The 25,915-nt window shown below is 35.9% G+C and overlaps 2 protein-coding genes across 5 annotated transcripts in view; both read left to right on the forward strand.

Annotated features, from left to right (window-relative positions):
* Nucleotides 1–12,699, forward strand: part of ints1 (integrator complex subunit 1) — a 32,569-nt gene extending 19,870 nt beyond the window's left edge. For all 4 annotated transcript variants that reach the window (XM_067382452.1, XM_067382449.1, XM_067382451.1 and 1 more), the window contains 13 exons: nucleotides 562–692; nucleotides 775–862; nucleotides 1,227–1,474; nucleotides 5,872–6,001; nucleotides 6,104–6,237; nucleotides 6,886–7,078; nucleotides 7,338–7,459; nucleotides 8,035–8,144; nucleotides 8,234–8,350; nucleotides 8,968–9,038; nucleotides 9,129–9,220; nucleotides 9,310–9,419; nucleotides 11,487–12,699. In XM_067382452.1, the coding sequence (XP_067238553.1) occupies nucleotides 562–692; nucleotides 775–862; nucleotides 1,227–1,474; nucleotides 5,872–6,001; nucleotides 6,104–6,237; nucleotides 6,886–7,078; nucleotides 7,338–7,459; nucleotides 8,035–8,144; nucleotides 8,234–8,350; nucleotides 8,968–9,038; nucleotides 9,129–9,220; nucleotides 9,310–9,419; nucleotides 11,487–11,602 (1,662 nt within the window). In that variant the 3' untranslated portion in view covers nucleotides 11,603–12,699. The remainder of the gene's footprint in view (nucleotides 1–561; nucleotides 693–774; nucleotides 863–1,226; nucleotides 1,475–5,871; nucleotides 6,002–6,103; nucleotides 6,238–6,885; nucleotides 7,079–7,337; nucleotides 7,460–8,034; nucleotides 8,145–8,233; nucleotides 8,351–8,967; nucleotides 9,039–9,128; nucleotides 9,221–9,309; nucleotides 9,420–11,486) is intronic.
* si:dkey-43p13.5 (paired mesoderm homeobox protein 2) overlaps nucleotides 12,006–25,915 on the forward strand; it is an 18,691-nt gene continuing 4,781 nt past the window's right edge. The window contains exon 1 of the mRNA XM_067382456.1: nucleotides 12,006–12,020. The gene's annotated coding sequence lies outside the window, so the exon portion shown is untranslated. The remainder of the gene's footprint in view (nucleotides 12,021–25,915) is intronic.

Raw genomic sequence — 25,915 nt, forward strand, 5'->3', positions numbered from 1 at the left:
CGTTTAAGTTTGTTTTATTAAATATAAAATACAGGCTAGTTCAATTACATTAATAATTTCAAAGTTTTATGGCACAAGTAGTTTATCCATTCACTCATAAGCAGTGTTGGGGAAATGCATTACAAGTAACGTGCATTATGTAATAAGATAACTTTTTTTTTTTTTTGATGCAAAGAGTAAAGTAATGCATTATTCCATTAATCCACCTTTATTTCTGACAAGCCTACTGCGTTTTGAATTATGGGTGACACTTCCGGTTTGGGGAACTCCCATTCAAAAAGGCTGAAACGAATCAATTCAAATCATAAGGTTGCCCTACAAATAAACCTTATCTGTCAGTTTTCCATCATGTTTTATTTTCGGACATCATGAGAGTGCTACACGTAATGCTTGGTATTTTAACGTGACGTTACAACAAGAATATCTATGGCAAGAGCTCTGAAATGCATACAGAGAAAATGAATGGGAGAAATACTTTTGGATCCTAAGAAACTGAAACAGTGGGCTGATCTATTGCTTCTTTATGTAAGATCAGTGTGACTTTCTCATTGTATGTCTCAGGCTAAAAGCAGCGGTGTGAGTGTGGCGCCCTCCTACAGGCCGTACCTTTTGGCCCTCCTCACGCACCAGTCCAACTGGAGCACATTACATCAGTGCATCAGCTCTCTGCTCAACAAGCACAGAGAGCAAAGGTGAACGGCTTTGTCAGACACAATCCCCTCTTTTTGTTCTCACACCTCTGACGTGTGTAACTCTGTTTCATCTGATCTCCAGACTGGACCCAACCTCAGCTCTGGACTTCCTGTGGGCCTGCAGTCACATTCCCCGCATCTGGCAGGGGCGAGATCAGAAAACTCCACAGGTTTGGTCACAGTTAATATTATTAATATATAGCAGCTTGGCAAGGTTGCTGTTTCTCATTTCATATGCAGTTAGTAGGGAATGTAATTTACCTGGTAAGTTACCTGGTTTAGTAGCATTGCAGGAAAGTAGATAATGGTCATGGCAAACTAAATTATGACTGTTTTAGTGTAAGAATATAGAATTTTTGTTGTAAAACATGTCCAACATTTAAACATTTAAAACTAGTTATATTGTTAACCAGACCCAAGTGCCATTTGTAGTGATCCAAATGTCTGAAACTACAATGTTTGGCCATAGATTGTATATTTTTAAGTTTATATTGGCTATGGTTGTGTAAGATGGTGTTTTGTGTGTCTCTGCAGAAGCGCACTGAGCAGTTTGTGTTGAAGCTGTGTTCTGAGGAGCTCATAAGTCTGGTGGACCTCATCCTTTCTGAGTCAGAGCTGAGCTGCCGTGACTCAGCCACCTCCAAAAGCGCTCTGGACCAGGTCTCCTGCTCTCTTCTCCAGTCCCGCTTGCCCCTCCTGCACAGCTGTCTCCACTCAGACCTGGACAATGTCAAGAAAGTCTCAGAGTACCTCATCAGCTGTGTTAAGAAGTGGGGAGACAGGTACTTCCTTTGAGTCTGTATATGACTAAAGTTTTTTATTTATATACATATATATATATATGTCAAAATTAATGCATGTGATTTATTTATTTGTTTTTTTTCTTTCTTTTTTCAGTTTAGGTCTTTTAAAAATATTTAATGCAATTCATGCAGCATCCGTTTTTTTCTGTCAACCTTTAGCTAGCGTCACATTATGATCAGGCTATCATTTGTTCAAGTGCTTTTAAAAATTAAAGTGCGATACAACGCAAAAAAAAAGAACATAAATCTGTGCTACATTGAGTTCTCTTTCACGCTTGAATGGACAAAAACACACAAAAGTATGCCAAAATGCCCACTTTGTTGAGTATCCTCATAAGAACAGTCTTAAATGAGTTAAATATTGTCTTAAATGCCATAAAAGGCACTATTTTAACAATCTAAGCGCATGATCTCAAGCGCATGGCACTTAGGGTGTGTCCAAAATCCACTTTTGCTAGTTTAAGGATGGGAAAAATGGTTGGCGCGCCCTGTGTATACTCTAAAAGGGTTGTCTCTATTCTCTTAATGAGTAATGGGTGTGTTTTGGGTGTAAGGTGCAATAAACCAATCAGAATCTCATCTCCCATTCCCTTTAAAAGCCAGTTGCGCTCGCGCCATGGCGGATTCGCTATTTACATGGCGGAATTTGCAAGCGGAAAAACTGAATGCATCTCTAACGAGGAAATGGATCTGCTCGTGCACGACCATCTACAATAAGCAGAGTGTACGCGCGGTGTGCACGCACATATTACTAATGCCCCCTTTCAATAACAAAACAAATATTGCCCCATTGACTTTAGACCAGGTTTCAGTTGGTCAATGGTGCAGTTTATTTCTGTTGCCTCAAAGTAGTAACGCGCCAGCAATGCGCCTGAACACACTTCGTCGTTGCGCCAGGTGTATGATAGGGCCCAAAGAGTTGTGAGGACATCGTGCATCAGGTCTTAAAGTGACAGCAGCCTAATAAACCTGCTGCTGTCATAGATGTTAGTCAAAGAACATAAGACAGAGAAAATCACTCGCTGCTCTTTACTGAATAACGTTTGTAGCTTGCACTTGCACTGAGACCAGTGCAAAAAACTAGCTGTTTCTCTGGATTTACTATTTGTTATTTATGTGTTATGTATTTTATTTTATTTTATATTATATATTATTTTATATTATAATAAAATGAACATTTTCATTCAAAATTTCTTCCAAATTTCAAGTAAAATCAATGTCATTTAGACCATTTATTTGCAGAAAATGACAACTTGTCAAAGTAACAATAAATATGTAATGTTTTCAGACCTTAAATAATGCAAAGAAAACAAGTTTATATTCATTTTTAAACAACACGTTAGTATTGTTTTAACTTGAGAGGAGTTCAGAAATCAATGTTTGGTGGAATAACCCTGATTTCCACTCACAGCTCTTGTTTTGTGTTTTGACTTTATTCCACTCCTGGTGCAAAAATTTAAGCAGCTTGTGTCCTTCCTCTTGATCACATTCCAGAGGTTTTCAGTGGTTGTTCAGGTCAGGAGATTGGGCTGGCCATGAAAGGGTCTTGATCTGGTGGTCCTCCATCCACATCTTTATTGGCCTGGCTGTGTGGCATGTGTCCTGCAAGGAAAAAAACAATCTTTTGAGTTGGGGAACATTGTCAGAGCAGAAGCCATTTTTCTTCCTGGATAACTCTGTACATGGCTTAAGTCATGAGTACTTCATAAAAACGATTCCAGATCATCATCAGTCATCCACCAAATTTTACAGTGGTTGTGAGACACTGGGTTGTAGGCCTTTCCAGGTTTCTCTCTAACCATTAGAGGAGCAGGTTTGAGCAAAGCTGAAAACTGGACTCATCAGAGAAGATCAGAATCAAGCAGATCCATCTTTGTGAAAGACGTGTTACTCAAGCCACTTACAAGGTTATCCTGGAAGAAAACTTGCTTCCTTCTGCTCTGACAGTGTTTTCAAATGATCTATGAAAAAGTGGGCATAAAAGCCCCCCAAAACAGCAAGGACAACAGTGTCAGACAGATGTCAGGGTTTGTACAATGTTACCAAACACTCTGCCACACTCACCACCATCGCAAAGCACTGAACTTCTTCTTTAAAAGCCCCCTTAAAGAGGCTGATGAATGTACGTGATACCGTGCCGTTCCTTTGCTTACAGCAGAAATGTGCTACATCGGGCACAATAGCGGGAAGAGCTGTAATTAGTTCTTGTGGTGTGAAATGAGAGGCAGCTGAAGTCGTTCAGCGCTGTGATCTTTGAGAGAGCTCAGTGTAGTATAATGAATGCGTGAGGATTAAGGCTCCAGCTCTTCCTTTGGCTTCTGTTGTGAGTCGTAGCTCAGACTGGGGCTGTCAGAGAGATCAGACTGGGGCTTTTTGTGGTGGCAGCCCCCCTTCCTTTCATGAATTTGCCTTTGGTTATTAAACCCCCTTAATGAGGGGGAGAAAACTTTGGACAAGGTCAGACAAAAAATTACTCCCAGAAATACGATATTTTTAAGTCTAGCTAAGCTGTCTTTATGGTCAAGAATGGGCTCGAGTAATACTGGCATGTAAAGCGCATGTTTGGTGGGATAAATGCTTGTGTTTGTTTGGCATTCTCTTCATATCTGTTGCTTGTGAGCACAACAGCGGATTAGCAGGCATAAACCACAATTAAGCAACAAAGTTGTTGGTAAGAAGGCATTTGCTTGATTGGACAAGCAGTTATGACTGTGTGTTCTTCTGTTGGTAATAAAGTCTTTTATTGATACTGGCTGTATTTTCTAGTTAGACTGTGTTAATCTCTCTATTTTTTAAAAATCTTCATTGTTTTTCTTTTCTTGACTTTAAAATACTTTTGGAAAGTTGCTTTGAAATATATTTACATAGTATTTTGCTTTTTTTTAAATTTAGAAATATAATAATTGTTAAAATGCCCAAAATATTTATTATTATTTATTATTATTTGTATTCAATACATTATTTGTATTTGTATTCAATACATCATTCTCAATACAATTGTTATTAATATACTATAATTATTATATACTATTATTAATATAAGCAATTATGACTTCATGGTTTCTGGATGGTTTTAAATGATTCTCAGCATTATAAACAACATTTTATGTATTAGTTAAGAAATATAATAGTTGTTAAAACGTCAAAATACCATTAAATATATATTTTGCTATCTTTTTAACAAATGATTATAATAATTGTTAAAATTACCAAAAAATGTCATGTTATTAATATTTATTATACTAATGTATTTAATACATTTTTGTCAATAATAATTATTATTAATATTCAACATTAAAGTGATTTATGATGTCATAATTAATTTGGAAAGTTAACATGCTATTCTCTACGGAAGATGATTAGGGCCAAGCAATAATAAAAAAAATAAAACCATCTCAAGATTAAAGTTGTTAAATTTCGAGAAAAAACTCGTTAAACTTTGAGAAAATAAGTCGAGATAAAATGTTGAGAATAAACTTGTTAAATTATGAGGAAAAAAATTGTAAAATTTTGAGAAAAAGGTCGAGATAAAATGTTGAGAATAAAGTCATTAATTACGAGAAAAGAAGTCGTTAAATTACGAGAACAAATTAGTTAAATTATGAGAAAAATGTCGTTAAATTTTTTAAAATGTTGAGAATAAACTCATTAATTTATGAGAAAAAGGTCTTTAAATTTATTTGTTTATTTGAATTTGTTCTCGTAATTTAGCAACTTTTTTCTCGTAATTTAATGACTTTATTCTCAATTTTATCTTGACTTTTTTCTCGAAATTTAACAAGTTTTTTCTCGTAATTTAATGTATTTATTCTCAACATTTTATTTCGACTTTTTTCTTGAAATTTAACAACTTTAATCTCAAGATGGTTTTATTTTTTTATTATTGCTTGGCCCTAATCCTCTTCCGTAATTCTCTGTCTAAAATTATTTGAAATAGTATTTTGCTTATTTAATTTATAACTATAATATATTATTGCTTGTTTAATAGTGTTTTTTAAATGTATTTAAATTATAACTAATCTATAATAATAAAGCTTTATAAAAAAAAAAAAAAAATTACATCTTTATATTAATTGTTTTAAAAATTCGATTAATTCACCACAGGACAATTTTAAAGTGAATTTGTGAAGGCAAAAGTGATTCAAAATGGTGAAAAAACTGAAAACCAATCACAGGACCTTACACCTTAACTCTTGATGTTGATGAAAAAAATGTTCATGTTCATCCGTCAAGTCCCCTTCTATGAACTTGACATTACTCGTGGAGCCTCTCCTGGAACCATCTGCAATATAACTGTCAGCACTGTTGTGTGTGACTGCTTTTTTGCCTGTTTAAATTCTTCTTATTTATTATTTTCATATGTGTGGTATTTCCAGTATAATGAGTAAGAGGTGTCAGACGCTGCTGCTGCAGATTTACCTGCACTTCCCAGAGGTCATCCAACACATCCGCTTACCAGAAGCCACCCTGAGTGCTGAGGGGGCAGCAGATGGCAGCACCTGCAAGGTAACCACTGCAGCTTGAGACACCTCATGCTATGGGTTTCCTGTTAACAGCAGCTGAAAGATTAATACTCTTTATTTTCTGTGTGTACATGTGCACCTTCAGCTGGATGTTCTCGTGCATCGTCTCATCACTCTGCTAGCTGACACAGGAGACTCCAAATCAGCTGAGAACCGTGTGTCTGATGCCAATCTGGCCTGCAGGAAACTGGCCGTATCTCACCCCGTGCTTCTACTCAGGTTTATTACTCAACAATTTTCTGTTCAGTTTAAGAACCAGAAATGCGCTAGTGCCGGTTTTCCCAAATCCCTGGGGTTGATAAAAAGCTAATAATTAATGAAATCATGGAAATGTAAAATTAAAATAAATGAATAATTATAAAAGCAATTTAAAAAAAACACTTACTAAAAAGATGAGGGTTTTTTGTTTACCTGCATGTCATGTGACCAGTAAAGGTGCTGTGTGTAATTTTTTTTACTGTACTAAAGCATAACAATTCCTTGTGTTTGCAGAGATTTAGATACATACTTATTTAGAGTTTACATACTTGTTTCTCCAAAAAACAATGCTACAGCCAGTTATTAACTAAATGTGTGTTCCGGGTCAGAATGTCTGTCTTTGTTTTCGTCCGTTTTCCCTGCTCGCACAGCCTTGGTCATGTAAAAAGGTCATTTCTGAAATGGAGAAAATAATTAAATTTTGATAAAATAAAAAATAAACTATTGTTTCAAAACATGTGAGAAATGTTTTACTTCACAAACTTAACATGCACTGATGAATTATGCCATTGTGACATTTATTAAGAAAATAAACAGGGCTCGTTTAAATTTCACGTTGCTCGAGAGTTTATGTCCTGAATGTGTACTTGAACTGTTTGTGTTTTTCAGACACCTGCCCATGATCGCTGCACTCCTGCATGGGCGCATCCACCTGAACCTGCATGAGATCAGACAGCAGACCCATCTGACCTTCTTCAGTGATGTTCTGGCTGTCCTGGAGCTGCTGCAGCCGCTGGTTTTCCACTCTGACCACCAGAGGGCACTGCAGGACTGTCTGCTGTCCTTTATCAAAGTACTGCAGGTATGAAGACCTCCTCTTGTAATGGACAATGCTGCCACATTTATCACATTTTTATTTTTAACACACCACAATATTAAATACATAGTGACATTTTAGTAAATTTTGATAATGGAAATGTTCTTGGCACTATTACAAACCTCTCAAACTTGCTTATCTGCTAAATTAATATTAGTTTGTTGTTATAATGAAACTATACAAGCTGATTGTAAAGAATCTTGTGGGAATATTTCTTCAGCATTTTCATGTATCTTTCTTGCAGAACTTTAGGAGATCATCCCGTATGCCGATCATAAACAAATTTGTGCAATTCATCCAAAAATACATAACCTATGATGCAGCATCCGCTGTGCCTTTCCTTCAGAAACACTCAGATGTGCTACAGTAAGAGCTTTTTTTGTTTGCATCAGTCTTTTCTGCATTATCAAATACTCACAGTTAGGTTTGGGCATTGTTTGAATTTAGCGATTTCGATTCCCATTCTGCTTATCGATTCCTAGTTTAGATCCCAAGAAGAAAAAAAAAAGAAGTCAATTTTAATTATCAAACCTATTTATTCTGTCTTTTTGCAAGCTGCAGCTGAATATCATGAAAAAATATCAGTAGCCTAAAGAACACAAGAAATTTTGCCTATGGTTTTCACAAAAATACAACAGTAAACAAACAAAGTCCGGGGACAGAAATTGAAATAAGTTTAATCAAATGTAAAATAACACTGCTTAGTTTTATACAAATAAATAAAATATAGATTAATCCATATCAAAGCTACAAAAGTTTTACAAATTTTATTTTATAACAAGTACCTGATTCCTGATCTTAAGTATCAAACTTCAGGATTGGAATTGATTTTTTTTTTTTTTTTTATTCTCAGCCCTACAGAACTACATTTACTTTCTTTTTGCAACATATTTCCCTTCCTTTAAAGAGTTTCCTTGTGTTTTCTTTACTCTCTTTTTCAGGGGACTATCTACTGAGAATCCAGACCTGGTGCAGCTCAAGTCTTTGCTCGCCGGACTTACTCTGCCTGTGAAGTCTGGTTCCTCTGAGAGCGCTGCTGAGGACAGAGACGGTAGGGGCTCCAACACCTCACATCACAAGAGACAGAGTAACATGTGAGATGATCTTCACGAAGCCTGTCTCTCACTCTTTGTATTTCAGCTGAGGATTCGTCCTCAGGCTCCCTCCCTTTGGTCAACATCTCAGCCTCCGTGCCTCTGACTGCAGCTGACATGACTAAATGCCTGAAGAAGATCTCCAAAGGAGAAGCAATTGAGGGTGAGATAAATAAATCAGTTTTCAGACTGCTTCCTGATACACTGTTCTTTAGTAGATAGATAGGCCCACCGTAAATAAGTGCATGTTCTTCATATTTTCTGAAAAATTCTGTGGCATAGATTAAATGGAAAAATTGTGTTTTAATAAAAATAAATAAATAAATTTGATAAAAAAAAAAATAGCTAAAATAAAACATGTTAAATTGGGCTGAGAGTTCTACACTAATGTTGGAAGCTGAAGGCCATTCTTTTTCAAAATAATAAAAAAAAGGTTAATTAAATTTAAAAGAGGAATGATAACAATTGCATTTGAATTTTGCAAGTTATGTAGTAATTATTATTATTATTTATAATTTCATCAATGTTTTTTATAACATCAATAAAATATACATTTAAACATAAAATAGTTTTACATTTGTATATTAACTTCTATAATTAAATATTTTTTTAATAATTATACTTGTTAAATGATTTATAAATTATACGTTTCTTACATTTTGTATAATTGTTTTAATAAAACAAAAAAGATATATTATTTGAATATATATATATATATATATATATATATATAATATTAGTTTAGAAAAATTTGTAATTCTTTTTTTTTTTTTTTTCTAGATGTGTTTGAAGGTTTGACCGAAGTGGATGAGAAATCCAAGAGAAATCCAGAAATCATTCAGTATTTTGTTGTAAGTACATTGTACAATTGCACACAAAATTGCAGAATGGAAAAAAAAAATTAGCAAGATTTAACAAGCACAAACAACTTGTATTATCAGAATGATCTTCAACGGTTGATGAGTTCCCCTGAGGAAGTGTGCCGCAACATGGCGTTCAGTCTGGCCCTGCGATGCATCCAGAACATCCCCAGGTGAGATGCCTCCAGGGAAGTATGTAATGTAATATATAGATCGAAATGTCATGTACAAATACACTCACCATTATCTTTGCTAACTCTAGTATGGCTGCTGAATTCCTGCCAACTTTCATGTACTGCCTGGGAAGCGGAAACTTTGATGTAGTGCAGACTGCCCTGAGGAACCTGCCTGAATACGTGCTGCTCTGTCAAGGTACACAAACAGATGATGACCTTATTCATTAAGAAACCACTATAATTGTCATTTTTGCATTTGTTAAATGAGTTTTGCAGGTTCAAAACAATTTAAGCTCTGTTGACAGCATTTGTCACATGCTGTTGATTACCTCAAAATAGTTATGACTCATCCCTCAGTTATTAACATCAAACAAAATACAAACAAACAATATTATTTTAAAGCTCTCCCAGTGGAAGTCTTAAAGGTTTAGTTCACCCAAAAATGATAATTACTCCATGATTTACTCACCCTCAAGCCATGTTAAGTGTATATGACTTTCTTCTTTCAGACGAACACACTATGAGTTATATTATGTAATATCCTGGCTCTCAAAGCTTTATAATGGCAGTGAACAGAGGATGAGATTTTGAAGCCCAAAAAAGTGCATCCATCCATCATAAAAGATAACCACACTACTCCAGGGGGTTAATAAAGGCCTTCTGAAGTGAAGCAATGCATCTGTTTAAGAAAAATATCTATATTTAACACTTTAAAAACTAAAATAACGTTCTTCTGACAGACGGCTGTACACATCGATTGGCGATGAAAGGGTAAACTCTACCCCAACGTATTGACAAACATGGATGCGCAGAGGATAGAGCAAAACAAAACACCGGTCATGAATTAAAAGTCTAAACCAAGAAATTTTAAAGAGAAATTCAGAGGATTTCGATATAAGAGAAGAAGAGCTTGAGTTTGTTGCACATCCCTATTTGTTTGAATTGCGAGAGGCGTCAAAGTTTACGCTACTCCTACATCACGTCAGGGGTTACTCTTTTGGCGCAAGTCGACTTGTGTTCAGCTGTCTGCTGGAAGCCAGTTATTTTAGTTTTCAAAGTTTTAAATCTGGATATTTTTCTTAAACAAATGCATCGCTTTGCTTCTGAAAGCCTTTATTAACCCACCAGAGCCGTGTGGATATCTTTATGATGGATGTGCTTTTCTGGGCTTCAAAATCTCATCCTCTGTTCACTGCCACTATAAAGCTTTGAGAGCCAGGATATTATATAGTATAACTCAGATTGTATTTGTCTGAAAGAAGAAAGACATGTACACGGATGGCTTGAGGGTGAGTAAATCATGGGGTAATTTTCATTTTTGGGTGAACTAACCCTTTAAGGCCCATTCACACCAAGAACATAATCTATAAAGATAACTATAACGAGAACTATATTAGTGTTTACACCAGCAGATGATATCGTTCGGTTTATTCTAAGTCCACCAAACTTCAGTTTTGTCATCTGTCACTTTAAATGCTGGAGTTTGTTAAAGCAGGGTTTATTCTTAATTGGCTGTCAATGGTTTTATCCATCAGATGGAAATGAAAATCATTCTGAAAGTAATTCCAACGAAATCCTTCCTCTGTCGTTATCGTTATAGTTGTGATGTGGACTGCACTATTCTTTTTGCCTGGCAAGTCCAGAATGATATATCTTCTACAAGATATATCAGTCTGATCAGTCCGCCCTCCGTCGCGATTCGAGTCAACTCCAAACCGTACCGTGCAATCAGATTCGTTTAATTCAGTGACACAAACAGTGTCACTCTAGTACAGCGAAAGTCCCTTCAATATCAACAAAGATTGCGCACGGGAGACCCGAGAGTTTGTTCTATTCAACCGTGAATTCAGTTTTAAATGACAAAAAACACATTAATCATTTACTTTTCGCTGTTGACTCTCGTCGCTTTGCTAACGTCATATCCGCCCTTCTCTGATTGGTTTACTCCGCTTCCTGTTTGCTCGGGTTTGCTCCGACCTAGAAATTGAATTGATTCAATGGCTGGTACAGTGGTGAGGCTGGATTTTCCAGGCAACTATTCTTTTATATTTAGAGCAATTTTTAGAACTATATAGTTATCATCCTTGGTGTGAACGGGCCTTTAGGGGTGTTTTGAAGGGTTTAAGCAGAAATGTGCAACTTGTATTGTTAAAGTGATTATTTTAATTTTTCTGAACACAAACTATGTTATTTGGGTATATGTGTGTAAATCTGTGATAATGGACAGAATTTTAAAGAAATATCTCTGTTTTGTTTTTCCCAGAACATGCTGATATCCTCCTCCACAAGGCATTTTTAGTGGGCATCTACGGTCAGATTGACACCAGTTCCATGATAGCAGAATCCATGAAGGTCTTGCGCATGGAGGCAACGACATAGACGTCTATTTTAAACATGTTAGTACACAGAGCTTCGCTTTGAGTCAGAAGTGTCATGCACTGTTGATCCTGTTCAGATCTGTGTTCAGATATAGCATTCCACATTCAAATTTCTAAAAATGCCTCGGATAATGAAAAGCATTTTATGTTTCCAGTGAAATTCGTGTCAGCTGGTAGTAAAGCCTGTCATAATTCGTTTTGTCTTCTGCTTTGAATAATAAAACAATGAGTTGTAGAAATGCTCCAAAAAATTTTTTTAGTTTTGTTTTACTTCATTTCTCTCTCTCTCTCTCTCCCTCTCTCTCTTTCTCTCTCTTTTTTTTTTAACACTTCAAGATTGGTATTGTTTGTAAAATAACTCTTTCCATAGCAGAAGAGGAGAAGGCTGTGATCTTTTTCCTTTGCATGATTGCAAATGAGTGAGTCTGTGCTTTTTGGCCCCCCCTTCCTTCCTTCACATTTTATCCCTAACAGATCTCAGCTATGCTGTGAATGCTGTGATGGAAAGTCTATTTGCCATGAAAGTGCAAGTTGTTCTTGTCCAGTGTCACTGATTTCATCTGCATGGAGACGAGAAGAGAGAACAGCGCGCCGGCATGCCGGTGAGAGCCGATCTCAGCCACGGCTAAATTAACCGTGGCGGTAATTGTTCAATCACACAGACCAAAGTCCCCTGTCTGAAGAGTGCATGAGGGCAGGCTGTTCAGAGCCGGGCTGAGAGTGAGTGTGTGGGTGTCTGGTTACGCTGGGGTCTGAGGAAGCGGGTTATCTGTGTTTTGTAGAGAGCGATCGGTGGACATGCCCGCACTAGCGGCTGGAGGACTGACAGGCTCTCAGCGAGCGCGGCAAAGTCCGCCTGATGAAAGGTGCTTCTTCCTGTGTTCATTTTCATGCTCTCTGCTCTGCTTTTAACATGTCATATAAGTGGAATTTATGAATCTTCGTCTCTTCTTTGTTTTTTAACTCTGCCTGGCATTTTCCACAAATTGACTACAGGAAGGTGTCCCCCTCCAACCCCCTTAAGAACTGTGTACATTTTTACAGCATTGACACATGAGATTAGCATGTACAGGATGATGGCGTGGCATTAAATGTTGCATACATTGCAAAAAAATCTTGCATTTTTGTCCTGTTTGGTAATGGATTTTTGTTGAAAAGTCGTATTTTCAAAGTCTAAGTGTTGGTCATACAACTCATTGTGTTTCTTCTTAGACAATTACATATAGAAAGCATATTGATGTATTGCTTAAATTCATTCCGTAAATTTTCTTAAAATTTTCTTTAGGTCTTTAAAAAGTCTTCATAAAATCATATGTTATGGGAAATTAGTGGAGAAAAAGTGACAATGTAAAATACTAAAATGGATAAAATACTAAAGCACATTTATGCGTTTTGATAAATAAATAATGGCAAATTAAATAGAATCTGAATTAGTAAGTAATATTGTGAAATATTATTACAATTTAAAATAACTTTATATATTTTGCTGAATTTTCAGCAGTCTTCAGTGTCACATGATCCTTCAGAAGTCATTCTAATATGATGATTTGATGCTCAAGAAACATTTCTTATGATTATGTTGAAAACAGATGTGCTGCTTATTTTTGTGAAAACGCGGTAGTTTTTTTAAGGATTATTTGATTAAATAGAAAGAATAGAAAGTTCTTCACAAGAACAGCATTTTTTAAAAATGGATATCTTTTGTAACATCAATGTCTTTACTGTAGTTTGAAATGAAAAGTTAAATATTATCCACAAGTCTTCCATTAACAAATTGGCATAACCTTTCCTGTAACATAGATACACACATAATTTTTATCCGATGACAAAAATTAAAATCAACCTAATTTTTAAGCACTTTTTCAACATTTTTAAGCTTCTAAGTTTATCAATTACAAACCATAATTTCATCTGAAACCATCTCATTCTACTAGGTAAAAGCTTATTTTAAGCATTTTTGATTTGTCTTTTGTTTTGTTGGTTGCGAATTGCAAACCTTATTGAAAACAAATAGAAACAAGGTTGACAGTCAGTGTTTTATAAAGGATAAGTAACTCCTTTCATTGAAAAAAATGTAGGTGCTATTTTTTTTTTACCCTAATCATACAAAGTGCCATCCCTTTGATTTGTTGTGCCAAAGAAAATTGCTGCCATCCAACTTAACCTTCACATTCTTTGTTAAATTAGACAAGAAAACACCCTGCTGTCAGTTAATTGTCAGATCATTTGTTCAAATTTGTACAAAAAACTTTTTTTGATAACCATGATTTGTGCATAAAGGGTAGATGTCATAATTGTCTTTTCTAGTGTTATGTCTACTTAACGCTAATTTCCTTGGAGATGCTGTAGTCAATTTCCATCATCATTTGTCTTGTGTTAGATGCGCTTGATCAGTCTTAATTGCACCTGTAAGGTGTCACATAACACGGTTTCCTTTCAAAAGTGCTGTTGGTGGAGTTTCATCGGTTCAGACGCTTTAACTGCCTGTGCTTTTGGTCAGATTCCCAGGCAGGTTCCCATAGGCTGGCTTGCACTGGGGCGGAACGGAGATGAGTGACAGCATGGGTTGGGTGTGAGTGAGGAGTGAGTGTGATGAGCCACTGACACATCGATAACCACTAACCTTTTCATGAGGCATGCCCTTGCTGCTCCGTAAAACAGCTGCACTGCCGTGTGTTGTTTTAACGTTTTTTTATAGTTTTTGGCACGTAAAGGTGAAGAACATTTTAATAATCTAAAGAACACTTTCTGCTATAAAGAATGGAATGGAAAGGTTCTATGGATGTTTAAGGTTCTTCATGAACAGTGTTGGGGGTGACGCATTACAAGTAACTTGAGTTACATAATCAGATTACTTTTTTAAGTAACTAGTAAAGTAATGTATTACTTTTACGACACAATTTTTCAAATAAATAATGCAAGATTCTTTGTTTTCCCATGTATTGACTGAAGGCTCTCCTGTCCCCATGTAGAGAGAAATCAAGGAGAAAGTGTATGCTTATTGTAGCTCTAGACTAAATGTGAACAGGCCAAATTTGCCATTTTGTCCGACTAACAAACCAGACAGGAGAATTAGTAGATTAACGTCGGTGGACTTGAACTTTTAAAATGATCTGTATTGACATCTTTCCGTGGTTGAAACAACATACCTTCTGATGTTCATTCATGTTTTATTTTGTGTTGTAACTAATAGGAAGAGATGATCGGTTCATGTGCTGCTTGAACTGAGGCATTACAGCCATCTGTCTTGAATTTATTTATTTTAGAAATTTCATACCAAAAGTAAAGTCCTCCATCTTGTCTGTTGATGTGTTGTCAGTGTCCTCTTTGGTCCGCAATGTATTTTTCACTGCGTGAGAACATGGTGTGGTGTGAGCGCACCATGGCTTGTTGCAACAAAGGGGGGCAGATCTTTGTGAAGGGTCAATTAGTTACTTTTTTAGGGAGTAACGCAATATAACATTACTTTTAAAAGTAACTTTCCCCAACCCTGTTCATGAAACTATTTATGAAAATAAGGAATCATTATTTTTAGAGCATTTGAATAGCAAAACCAAAGACACGGGTTTGATTCCCAAGGAACACACTGGAACACAAGAAAAATTGGTGTAGGGTTTATTTTTAAACAGTTTTCATGTGGAAATTGTATCTAAATTTACAAAATCATTACAAAGAAACAGCAAGTAACAGATCAGAATAAATGTGAAGTTGAAAGACTCATAAAACATAATCCATTGATCTTGTTTGTTTGTTTTGTAAATAGTGTTGGTTATTGGCCAGTATTTGTATTTATTTTATCAATGTATTGATCAATATTGAATTTACATGGTTCAATGTTGTATATTTAATCATTTCCCATATTTTTACATTTAGTTTATCTTTCACTTCATCTAACTCTCAACGCTGTGATGTTGTGATGCCTGACATGTAGCATGTGTATCCTTTTATTTTAAAGGTGCCGTAGAACGTCTTTTTAAAAGATGTAATATAAGTCTTAAGGTGTCCCCTGAATGTGTCTGTGAAGTTTCAGCTCAAAATACCCCAAACTGCCTATTTTGGGGCATCATTAAATATGCACCGATTCAGGCTACGCAGCCCCTTTAAATCTCTCGCTCCCTGCCCTCCCGATCTCTCAACTATAAGTACAGTTATGCAGTGCATAAACAAAGTTCACACAGTTAATATTACCCTCAAATGGATCTTTACAAGATGTTCATCATTCATGCTACATGCATGCATCGATTCCTGTGAGTAAAGTATTTATTTGGATGTTTACATTTGATTCTGAATGAGTTTGCGGCTGTGCTCTGTGGCTAACAGCTATTGCTACACTGTTGGATAGATTTATAAAGAATTAAGTTGTGTTTATGAATTATACAGACTGCAAGTGTTTAATAATGAAAATAACGACGACTCTCTTGTCTCCATGAATACAGTAAGAAACGATGGTAACTTTACCCACATTTAACAGTACATTAGCAACATGCTAACGAAACATTTAGAAAGACAATTTACAAATATCACTAAAAATATCATGGATCATTTTCGCTGTTGTTCTTGCTTGCTTACCTAGTCTGATGATTCAGCTGTGCACAGATCCAGACGTTATACTGGCTGCCCTTGTCTAATGCCTTGAACATGGGCTGGCATATGCAAATATTGGGGTCATACATATTAATGATCCCGACTGTTACGTAACAGTCAGTGTTATGTTGAGATTCGTCTGTTCTTCGGAGGTCTTTTAAACAAATGAGATTTATATAAGAAGGAGGAAACAATGGAGTTTGAGACTCAATGTATGTCATTTCCATGTACTGAACTCTTGTTATTCAACTATGCCAAGATAAATTCAATTTTTGATTCTAGGGCACCTTTAATATCAGTACCATTTCAGTTACCACTTTAATTATTGGTATATTGCATAAAACCGTTTTGATATTGTTCATTACTAACAATGTTTGTCTGTATTTAGCCAATAGATGCTGCTGTCACAAAATTGTCACAAAAGAAGAATATATAGCCTTAAAACCTTGCCATGCAAACATGTTGATGTGTTACTCTCCAACAGTGTAAGTTGCATAATTTTGACCATTATTGTCTCCCAAATTTGATGAAGATTTTCAAGAAGTTTCAAGAAAACCAACATATACAATAGCAGTTTATGTACCCTCTGTGCTTTGGCCTTTGGTGAATATGAAAGTTTTTTTTTTTTTTTGTTTTTTTTTGTACAAACTGTAATTTTGACACTAAAGTGCACTTGAAAATGTATGAATTTTATTGGATTAGACCACAAAAGTTACATGATGCTAAAAATTTCCTTAAGACATAGCTTGACCTTTCTCACCCTAATGGTCCCAGTTAAGGGGCCATTTACACGACACTGTTTTCAACTAAAAACTGAAAACTTTTTATGCATTTGGCTGTTCATTTGGGGGCCTGAAAATGCAAACATTTGAAAATGGGTTTCAAAGTGCAGGTTTTTGAAAAGGATACCATTATCTTCTCTGTGTGAACTACAAAAACGTGAATTGTGTCTGTAGGTGCGTAGTGTTTCTTGACAAATTGACATCGCCAACTACTGGCCTGGCATGAATAATACAGCATTTTTAGTTTGTTTACTCAGATCTGTGTAAAAGAGGATTGTTTTGACAATGTTTCGCTTGTATACAATGTTTTTAGTACATCATTGTCGTGTAAACGTGTCTAAATATGATTTGGGGCAACTGTAACAAATTCCCAAACTTTTATTGTTGTTACAGAAACTCTATTAACCATGATTAATTGCCCTGTTAATTTTTTGTAAGGGTAGCAAAATCTCCACAAGTACCAGCAGGTGACCACTAATAAAAGTAAAGAGCCAGAGTGGAGTAGAGAGGAGTTGAAGCACTGCTTATGTCTCACCTTTGGGAGGGACAGAGATGTGCCACTACCTGCCTGTGCACACCTGTCGGCTCTGTGTTCCTCAACAGCTCCTCGCTTAGATCATCTCCTCTTCCTCCACGCATGATTTGTGCCTGGCTAGCGTGGAAAAAATGTGGACCGGCTCTCGCCTCCCTTTTCCCTTGTGCTTTGAAGTGTAAAGTGTGATTGCTTTTGGATCGTGGCCGCTCTCCTTGAAGGTTTTGACATGAAAAGCAGCCTGGGCTCTCAGGTTTATCCCATTGCCAGTGATCCAGGACTAAAGCAATCAGCTCATTGCCTGGGAGATACAATTACCAAAGAGATACTTAAGATGACAAAAATATTCTTACCTATATATTACTTTTGTTGAGAATCACATGGTGATTTTTGTTTGAATAGGAAAATTACATTTTGGTTTGCATTGGCTCACCATATGGCCATATGACTAATATGGCCATTCACCAGAAGCCTGTCTAGTATCTGTAAAGAATGGTTAATGAAAGGAAATGGAAGGAATGGCATCCTGTTGTAATTAGTGACTCAAATAATGGATTAATTTTCACTTGCACTTTGGATTTGTAAGAGTACAACAGCAGTTTTTGTCTGTAAATGAAGGCATTTTCCCATGACTCAGGGACAGTCATCTATCATGTTTAGTGTTTCAGGTGTTGTGTATACTTAAGTGTCACTCCAATGAGTATTAATGTTATTATGCATTGTTCCAAGAGCCTGTGCTGGCATATCCTCAGGAGAATTTGATCGCTTCAAAGCTGATATCAGAGGCTGTGGATTGAGATAAATTGAAAAAGGATTTTATGTTCACCAAGACTAAATTTATTTGATCAAAAATAGAGGTGAAAACAGTAATATTGTGAAATATTATTACAATGCATCATTAAAGGATTAGTTCACTTTCAAATAAAATGTTCCTGATAATTTACTCACCCCCATGTCATCCAAGATGTTCATGTCTTTCTTTCTTCAGTCGAAGAGAAATGAAGGTTTTTGATGAAAACATTCCAGGATTTTTCTCCTTATAGTGGACTTCAATGGAGCCCAAATGGTTTTAATGGCCTCAAAATTACAGTTTCAGTGCAGCTTCAAAGGGCTTTAAACGATACCAGACGAGGAATAAGGGTCTTATGTAGCAAAGCGATCGGTCATTTTCGGAAAAAATTATAAATGTATATGCTTTATATAAACAAATGTTCACCTTCCAAGTGGTTCCGCCAAAACCATACTTTCGTATTCTTCAAAAAGCTTACGCTGTATGTCCTAAGCCTTCCTTATTCTGCTTACAGAAAAAAAATTTGTTCCGTAAGTAGAATCGTTTCTCTAGATAAGACCCTTATTCCTCGTCTGGTATCGTTTAAAGCCCTTTGAAGCTGCACTGAAACTGTAATTTTGAGGCCATTAAAACCATTTGGGCTCCATTGAAGTCCACTATAAGGAGAAAAATCCTGGAATGTTTTCATCAAAAACCTTAATTTCTCTTCGACTGAAGAAAGAATAACATGAACATCTTGGATGACATGGGAGTGAGTAAATTATCAGGAAAATTGTATTTGAAAGTGAACTAATCCTTTAATCTTTTATTTCGAATCAGTGGTTTGGAGCATGTATCAAACTTTCAAAGTCACGCCCCCCAGTGGTGAACCATTGAAATTTCAAAACACTTATGATGTAACGAAGCCTAGTTTATCACGTGACAGGCAACCACTGATTCAAAACAAAAGATTCGTAAAGCTTAGGAGCTTCATGAAGCAGTGTTTTGAAATCACCCATCACTAGATATTGTTGAATAAAGTCATTTAAGTAAAAGTATTCACATCACTTCATAGTTCATAACATTAAGGTTGAACCACTGTAGTCACATGAACTGTTTTAAATATGTCTGTAGTAGCTTTCTGGTCATTTAATGTGTTAATTATCTTGCCGCCAATGGAGGCGTCACTGAGCCATTTTTGGGTGAACTAAACCTTTAATGTTGAAAACAGTTGAAAATGGTAATGAATAGTGATTCTTCTGAGCAGGAAGTTTGGAGAACGAAATTTATTTGTTGTATTCATTAGTTTAATTTTTTTTATGAATTCAAAGCATTCTTAATGAATAAAAGTAAAAAAAAAAAAGTCATACTGACTCCAAACTTTTGAATTATAGTATGTACAGACATTATTTATTGATTGATTATTGACTATAATAGTAAAAAAAAATACATAATCTCAAAGATTTATTGTAAGGACATTTAGTTTTTAAATGAACAATGTTGGTGAAGCAAAACTAGTTGAGAAACGTTTAAATTCACTTCAGTTTTGGTATAGGATGCAGACCGAAGAATACAGTTATAGTTTTATGGGGTTTTCATAAGTGAGTTACCTTTCTCTTTGAGATTTTAACAAGAAGTTTATTTCTGCTTCCAACAGCCACATATTAATGCAAGATTCATTTCCAATTTCTGAAGAAGCAATTAACCCCTCTAAATTATAATCCAGCCTCAGAAATATATCAATCAAGAGAACTTATGCCACATTAAGAAACATTTGAAATGGAAAGTGGCGTCTTGAATTAAGCCTATCAAATAGTATTCTCTGTTTATTGTTTGATGATGTTGGACGACCCATTCAGGCAGTCTATTTCCCGTCTTATATTTCAATGATTTGCTTTAATTAGGATTCCGTATTAAAACAACTGACATTAGAGACTTCACCCTCAGTGGAGTTTTCACGCTCTTGTCTTGATTCCTCTGTCTGATTTGAAGAAAACTCAATCTCTTTGTATGTTTTCGGTAAAGCCCAGAAGCACTTTGAGCCATTGTTGATGCTGTGAGTTGTTGTTAAGCCCCTGTGTATTCAAATGACGGCACACAGTCTCGGACAAGTGTGAGTCTAAAAGATCAATACAGGCCTGCCATTGTAGCCCTAATGCCTCCTTCAATAATGCTCTAAAATCTCTTTGGCTCCTTTTTTGGTTTCACATACAATTTTTTTCAGGCCTAGTGGTTACAAAACTGGGCTGGCAACTGAAAAATTTGTAGGTTCAAAGCCTGCAAGTAGTGATTTCTAAGCTTTCACCATTGTGCCATTTAGGAATGTAACTCCAGGATGTCCCACGCTTTGGATAAAAGTGGCCTTTCTATATCTCCAGATGTATTTGAACCCTGCCAGATTGTTGGTGGAAAAGGATATACAAGCATTCTCTGATAATTACCATTCTGAAAGTATGAGGAAAGCAGGTAGGACTTAGATCCCTCGATGTTTTGACAGCTGCATGAAGAGTTTTTGTCCTTCAGTGCTGTTGTGGCCTTAAAGTCAGTGACTCACTCAACCAAGATCTGCCCAGCTGTGTACCATGGATGTCTGGATCTGATCAAAGTTAGCGCAGGATTAGCAGTTAACGCCGATGCTGGTGACAGCTCTTGAATCTCTCCGCAGTTTGATCTGATTAGCGGATAGAGGGTGGATAAAGATGATTGCGAGGTGAAATGTTCCTGGGAATTAATTCACACACCTGTGTTTTGTTCTCAGAGAGATCATGACAACTCTTCGCGTATCCGTCAACAACAGGGATGCAGATGTTTGGCGTGTGATGCTGTCTGCTTTCAGTATAAATGTCTGAAACAGGAAGAATTTCTGTTATTCCAAGTTATCAATCATCCATAGCCTCTTTTTAAGCATTATTGTGTTGTAACCAGTCGTTTCGGTGTGAGTTCAACCACATATGACACTTCTATCATCATTTACTCACCCTGGTGTTGGTCTGAATCCATGAGACTTCTATAGGACACATATTTGGATTATTCTGGAGATCTGGTTTTTAAGATTCAAAAACGATAGCAGGAAGGTATCATGAAGTCCATTTGTCTTGTGCACCATATTTTGAGTCTTCTGAAGTCATATGATGGCTATGCATTATATACAGATCACAATTTTAGTTGTTGTACACTGATCATTTTTATTTCCAGTGAACTAATACAACCAGATCATTAAGTCGAGGAACTTGAAGCTGCAATACGCTACATGAATTTTGCCCCGATTTACAATCTGGAAGAATTGACACTAGTGGCCGGGCAGGTGGAGTGTACACTCTAAAAAATGCTGGGTTAAAAACAACCCAAGCTGGGTTGAAAATGGACAAATCCAGCGGTTGGGTTAAATGTTTGCACAACCTGCTGGGTAGCTTTATTTCACTCAACTATTGTTTAAAAATTACTGTATTGCTTGCTTAAATTGAAGCCACAGTTGGAAATGAAGGCGAGACACCCCAGATGAATAGGGTAAAAAAAATAACTAATAGATATCACCATACTTACATTAAAAATTGCAAACATTTTTTGCATTTACAAGTTTTCTAAAATGTAATGTTTAAATATGCAAATGAGGCGTTATCTAATTAAATATGCGCTAATTTGCATACATTTCTAGAACAAAAATCTGAATGTTGGATGATGTCAGGTTCACAGTTCTCGTTTAATTTTTTGGACATATTCAAAGGTTTTTATAGAGGGAATTTTGGATATCTCTTTTTATCACTCCATAAATCAGAAAATACACTGTTAAAAACAACCCAAGTTGGGTTGAAAATGGACAAACCCAGCGATTGGGTTGTTTTAACCTAGCAGTTGGGTTAAATGTTTGCCCAACCTGCTGGGTAGTTTTACTTTAAAAATTACAGTATTGCTTACTTAAAATGAACCCAAAATAACTTGAAAATTAACATTTATTAATATGTTTAATAAATTAACATTTTAATTTCATTTTAGATTCATTTTAAGTCAGCCATATAGTCATTTTCAAACAATAGTTGGGTTAAATAAATTAAACTACCCAGCAGGTTGGGCAAACATTTAACCCAACAGTTGGGTTAAAACAACCCAGTCGCTGGGTTTGTCCATTTTCAACCCAACTTGGGTTGTTTTTAACCCAGCATTTTTTAGAGTGTACTATCAAGAGAAAATTTTTTATTTAAAAAATTTAAAATAAAATTTTTTAGGAATAAAATGTTGCATAAATATATATATCAACAAATCCCTCTGTAAAAACCTTCAGAATATAGATAGGAATAAAACTGTAAAGTTTGGTGTATATAAGTTCTGCTGAAGTGGAGATTTCTGACTCGGACCAGGAGAAAAAAATAATTTTAAGAAAACAGCCTTTAAAGATATTTACTGTAATTGAAATCTATAGATGCAAATAGATAAAGTGCTATAAAATGTACACTTAAAAAGTGTATTTTGGATGTTTTCTTTCCACCATTCTGAAAAAACACTTTATGAAAAGCCAAAAAGTGCAAAATCTCAAAATTGACAGGTGCCTGAAAAAACTGTGTTTTTGCCTGTAGTGTCCCCCCTTAACATTTATTAATATGTTTAATAAGTGAACATTTATTAATGAATAATAATTAAACAATAAACATTTATTAAATTGCTTATTAATAAATGTTCACCTTTTGATATTTGATATTGTTGCCTCTAGTAATTATGAGCCTGATTATTAATTTCCAAATTATTTTGGGTTCATTTTAAGCCAGCTATATAGTAATTTTTAAACAATAGTTGGGTTAAATAAAACTGCCTTTGTTGGGCAAACATTTACCCAACTGCTGGGTTAAAATATAAGCCAATTGCTGAAATGTCCATTTTTAACCCAGCATTTTTTATGTGTTGGGCACAAACCCAGATTTTTTTAAGTCGGTCAAAAGTACCGACTTCGGTACAAATCGGTAGTGAAATTTTAAAAATGTGACACTTTGACCGCTGTTGAGCGGATTCGTAAACACCTCTGATTGGCCATTGTGTTGTGATTGGCCTACAACACTCAAAAAAAATGAACTTTTACTGTTGTTAGTCACTCAAACCACCCTTGTTCACATTACTTAAACTCATGTAACTACATGAACGTAATTTAACTACGTTGTTTCTACTTAAATTGAGTATTGTCAGCTTTACTTAGTGTTTGTTCAGTCAACTTAACATTGCTGAGTGAAACGCACACATTATTGTTGACATAACTAACTGTGCAGTGGATCCGTAGTTCCCAGCATGCTTTGCGAGGGACTGCATTAGGAGAGTAAATTTAGGGATTAAAGTGTTATTTTATGTGTTTTTCAGTAAAGGGAAAGTTGTTGTTAGTTTATATTAATGATTAATGTTCAGTTATGTTGGACATTTAGAGTAGTTTCTGTAATGTTTTTGAATTTTGTGGTTACCATCATGCAGAAGAGTGTCGCCTGTGTTTAGGCTGTGAGCGCTCATATACGCATGTTTATAGGATGAAATTCCTGCTATAACTTCAATTGAATTTGTTCGATTAGTTATTTTTTGTGTGCACTTTGGGGTGAGGGGCTGCATTCTGGTATGTTGTATCCTTTTTATATAAATGACTATTCAAAAAAAAAATGTGTTCACCTTACGTAATCAACAAGCATTATTAAGTAAACTGCACATATAAATATTATGTAACAGTGACATTCAAATGATTTATATTTACTTATATTTTGTCAGCTTTACTTGAATTTCATTTGTTTATTCAACTAAATAGTTTTTTGTACAAATTACTCAATATTGTTTCGTGGAACCATTGACACTTATTTTTTAAGTAAATCCAACAATTTGTTTTTTTGAGTGAATGATCAACGCACGGGAGCATTTGAAAGCACACAGAAGTGTTTGAATTTGAAAGCAGACGTCTATCAGCTGACTGGTTCGCAATAGACGCCTGCTTTCAAGCGCTCCTGTGTGTGTGTCTGTGTAAGCTCTTGGTGAAGAGCTTCATTGATGACTTTTTACCATGTTTTTGAAGTGTTGATCTTTGAAGCCAATCACAATCAATATGCATATCTGATGAATGTGTGAACACAATGGCCAATCAGAGCAGAGGTGTTTACAAATCCGCTCAACATTTTTGACATTCCAGTACCTACTAGGTACCAAAGTCGGTACTTTTGACAACTCTACAGAAGATATTAAACATGTTTGAGCTGATTTTAGAGCACATATTGTTTTTATTTGTCACGTCTCCTAACAAGAAGGTGCATATTCCTTTTTGAACTTTGCGGTCTGAGTGAACTGAAAGTCTTTTATTGCACGATGCCCAGTTTTCTCTCTGTAACCATTTACAAAGTTGCCAATTATTGTTTTAAAATCTGTTCAGATTTGAAAAGTTGTGTAGTGTATTCCAGCCTTTAAGAATCATTCATGCTAGTGAATTGGATCACCGATGAATTGGGATGGTCCAAGCTGATTCATCCATGACATCAATACTACAATCAGTTTTGGAAATTGACACACTCAATTCTCATTAAAAAAGGATGTTCTTCGGAAATTCACCTTTTGTGTTCATGCCGTCATGCAGTCAAATACATGAGGGTGAGTAAATGATGACTGAATCATGGGTGAAGTATTCATTTAACAATTCTCTATTATCTACATGAAAAGAGTATAATTTTTTACTCTGTTTGACATGCTGTAGTGAATAGTGTGGCATTCCTTTCTAAGTACAATTTGGTCTTAGTTGGGAAAGTGATCTGTTTTCAAAGACCGGAGATCCATGACCCAAAACCATTGTGAGTGAACTCTGTCCTTAGCTCAGGACTGAACAATACACCTTGTTTGGACAGGTGATCTTATTCCTAATGTGAAGAAGGCTTTGAGTGAGATAACAGGCTTAGACGTCTTTTGGAACAAAGGCGTTGGGTTTTAATCTGACAGCAGAATTCCCAGTTGATGCCACACATTCTCCATTTCAGAGGGAAAAACGCTTTCGCCAAAGACAAGCATGTTGATTATAAAAACTCATCAAAGCCTTTCCTGCAGGATTTTTTCATTTAGTCATGTTGTATCGCAAATGAATGTCATACAAACACCCAAATGCTGCAAATGGGCTTGTAAATGAATGTCAATTATGTGGGCCAATTAGTGTGATGTGTTTACTGTGTAAACAGAGGCTGTTTGTTTGCGCTCTCTGCAGATTTCAACTAAAGCTCTGTATGTATTGGGTTTCCTTACTGAACGTTTCTCAGCTGTGAACCTTTTGATTCTCCCTTAATGATTTAATATCCATCTGTTATATCTGCGCGTTTTAAGATCTAAACCTTGTACGCGATTACACAGAAAGCAAAGCGAGAGCGCCAAACAGGTCTCGCTGGCGGTTGTACGTGTCTTTGAAAGCATTTGCAGCTCACGAACGGTGCATTTCCCCCCATTTTCTCACCGCACTCCAATTCCAAATGTCTGCTTTGTCATATTAATAAGTGAACAGAGAAGCTGAAGAGTGCCCGAACTTGTCCATGGAATACTTCAGAATGACAGGCCTTTCCATATACTCCTCCCCAAATGGAGCTGGGAGATATTACTCATTTACTCCTTCAGCATAGCCGAGGTGTGGATTAGGAGGCATTAGGTGTCACCGTGGACGTC

This window comes from Chanodichthys erythropterus, chromosome 3, assembly GCF_024489055.1.
Source record: "Chanodichthys erythropterus isolate Z2021 chromosome 3, ASM2448905v1, whole genome shotgun sequence".
Taxonomy (NCBI): domain Eukaryota; kingdom Metazoa; phylum Chordata; class Actinopteri; order Cypriniformes; family Xenocyprididae; genus Chanodichthys; species Chanodichthys erythropterus.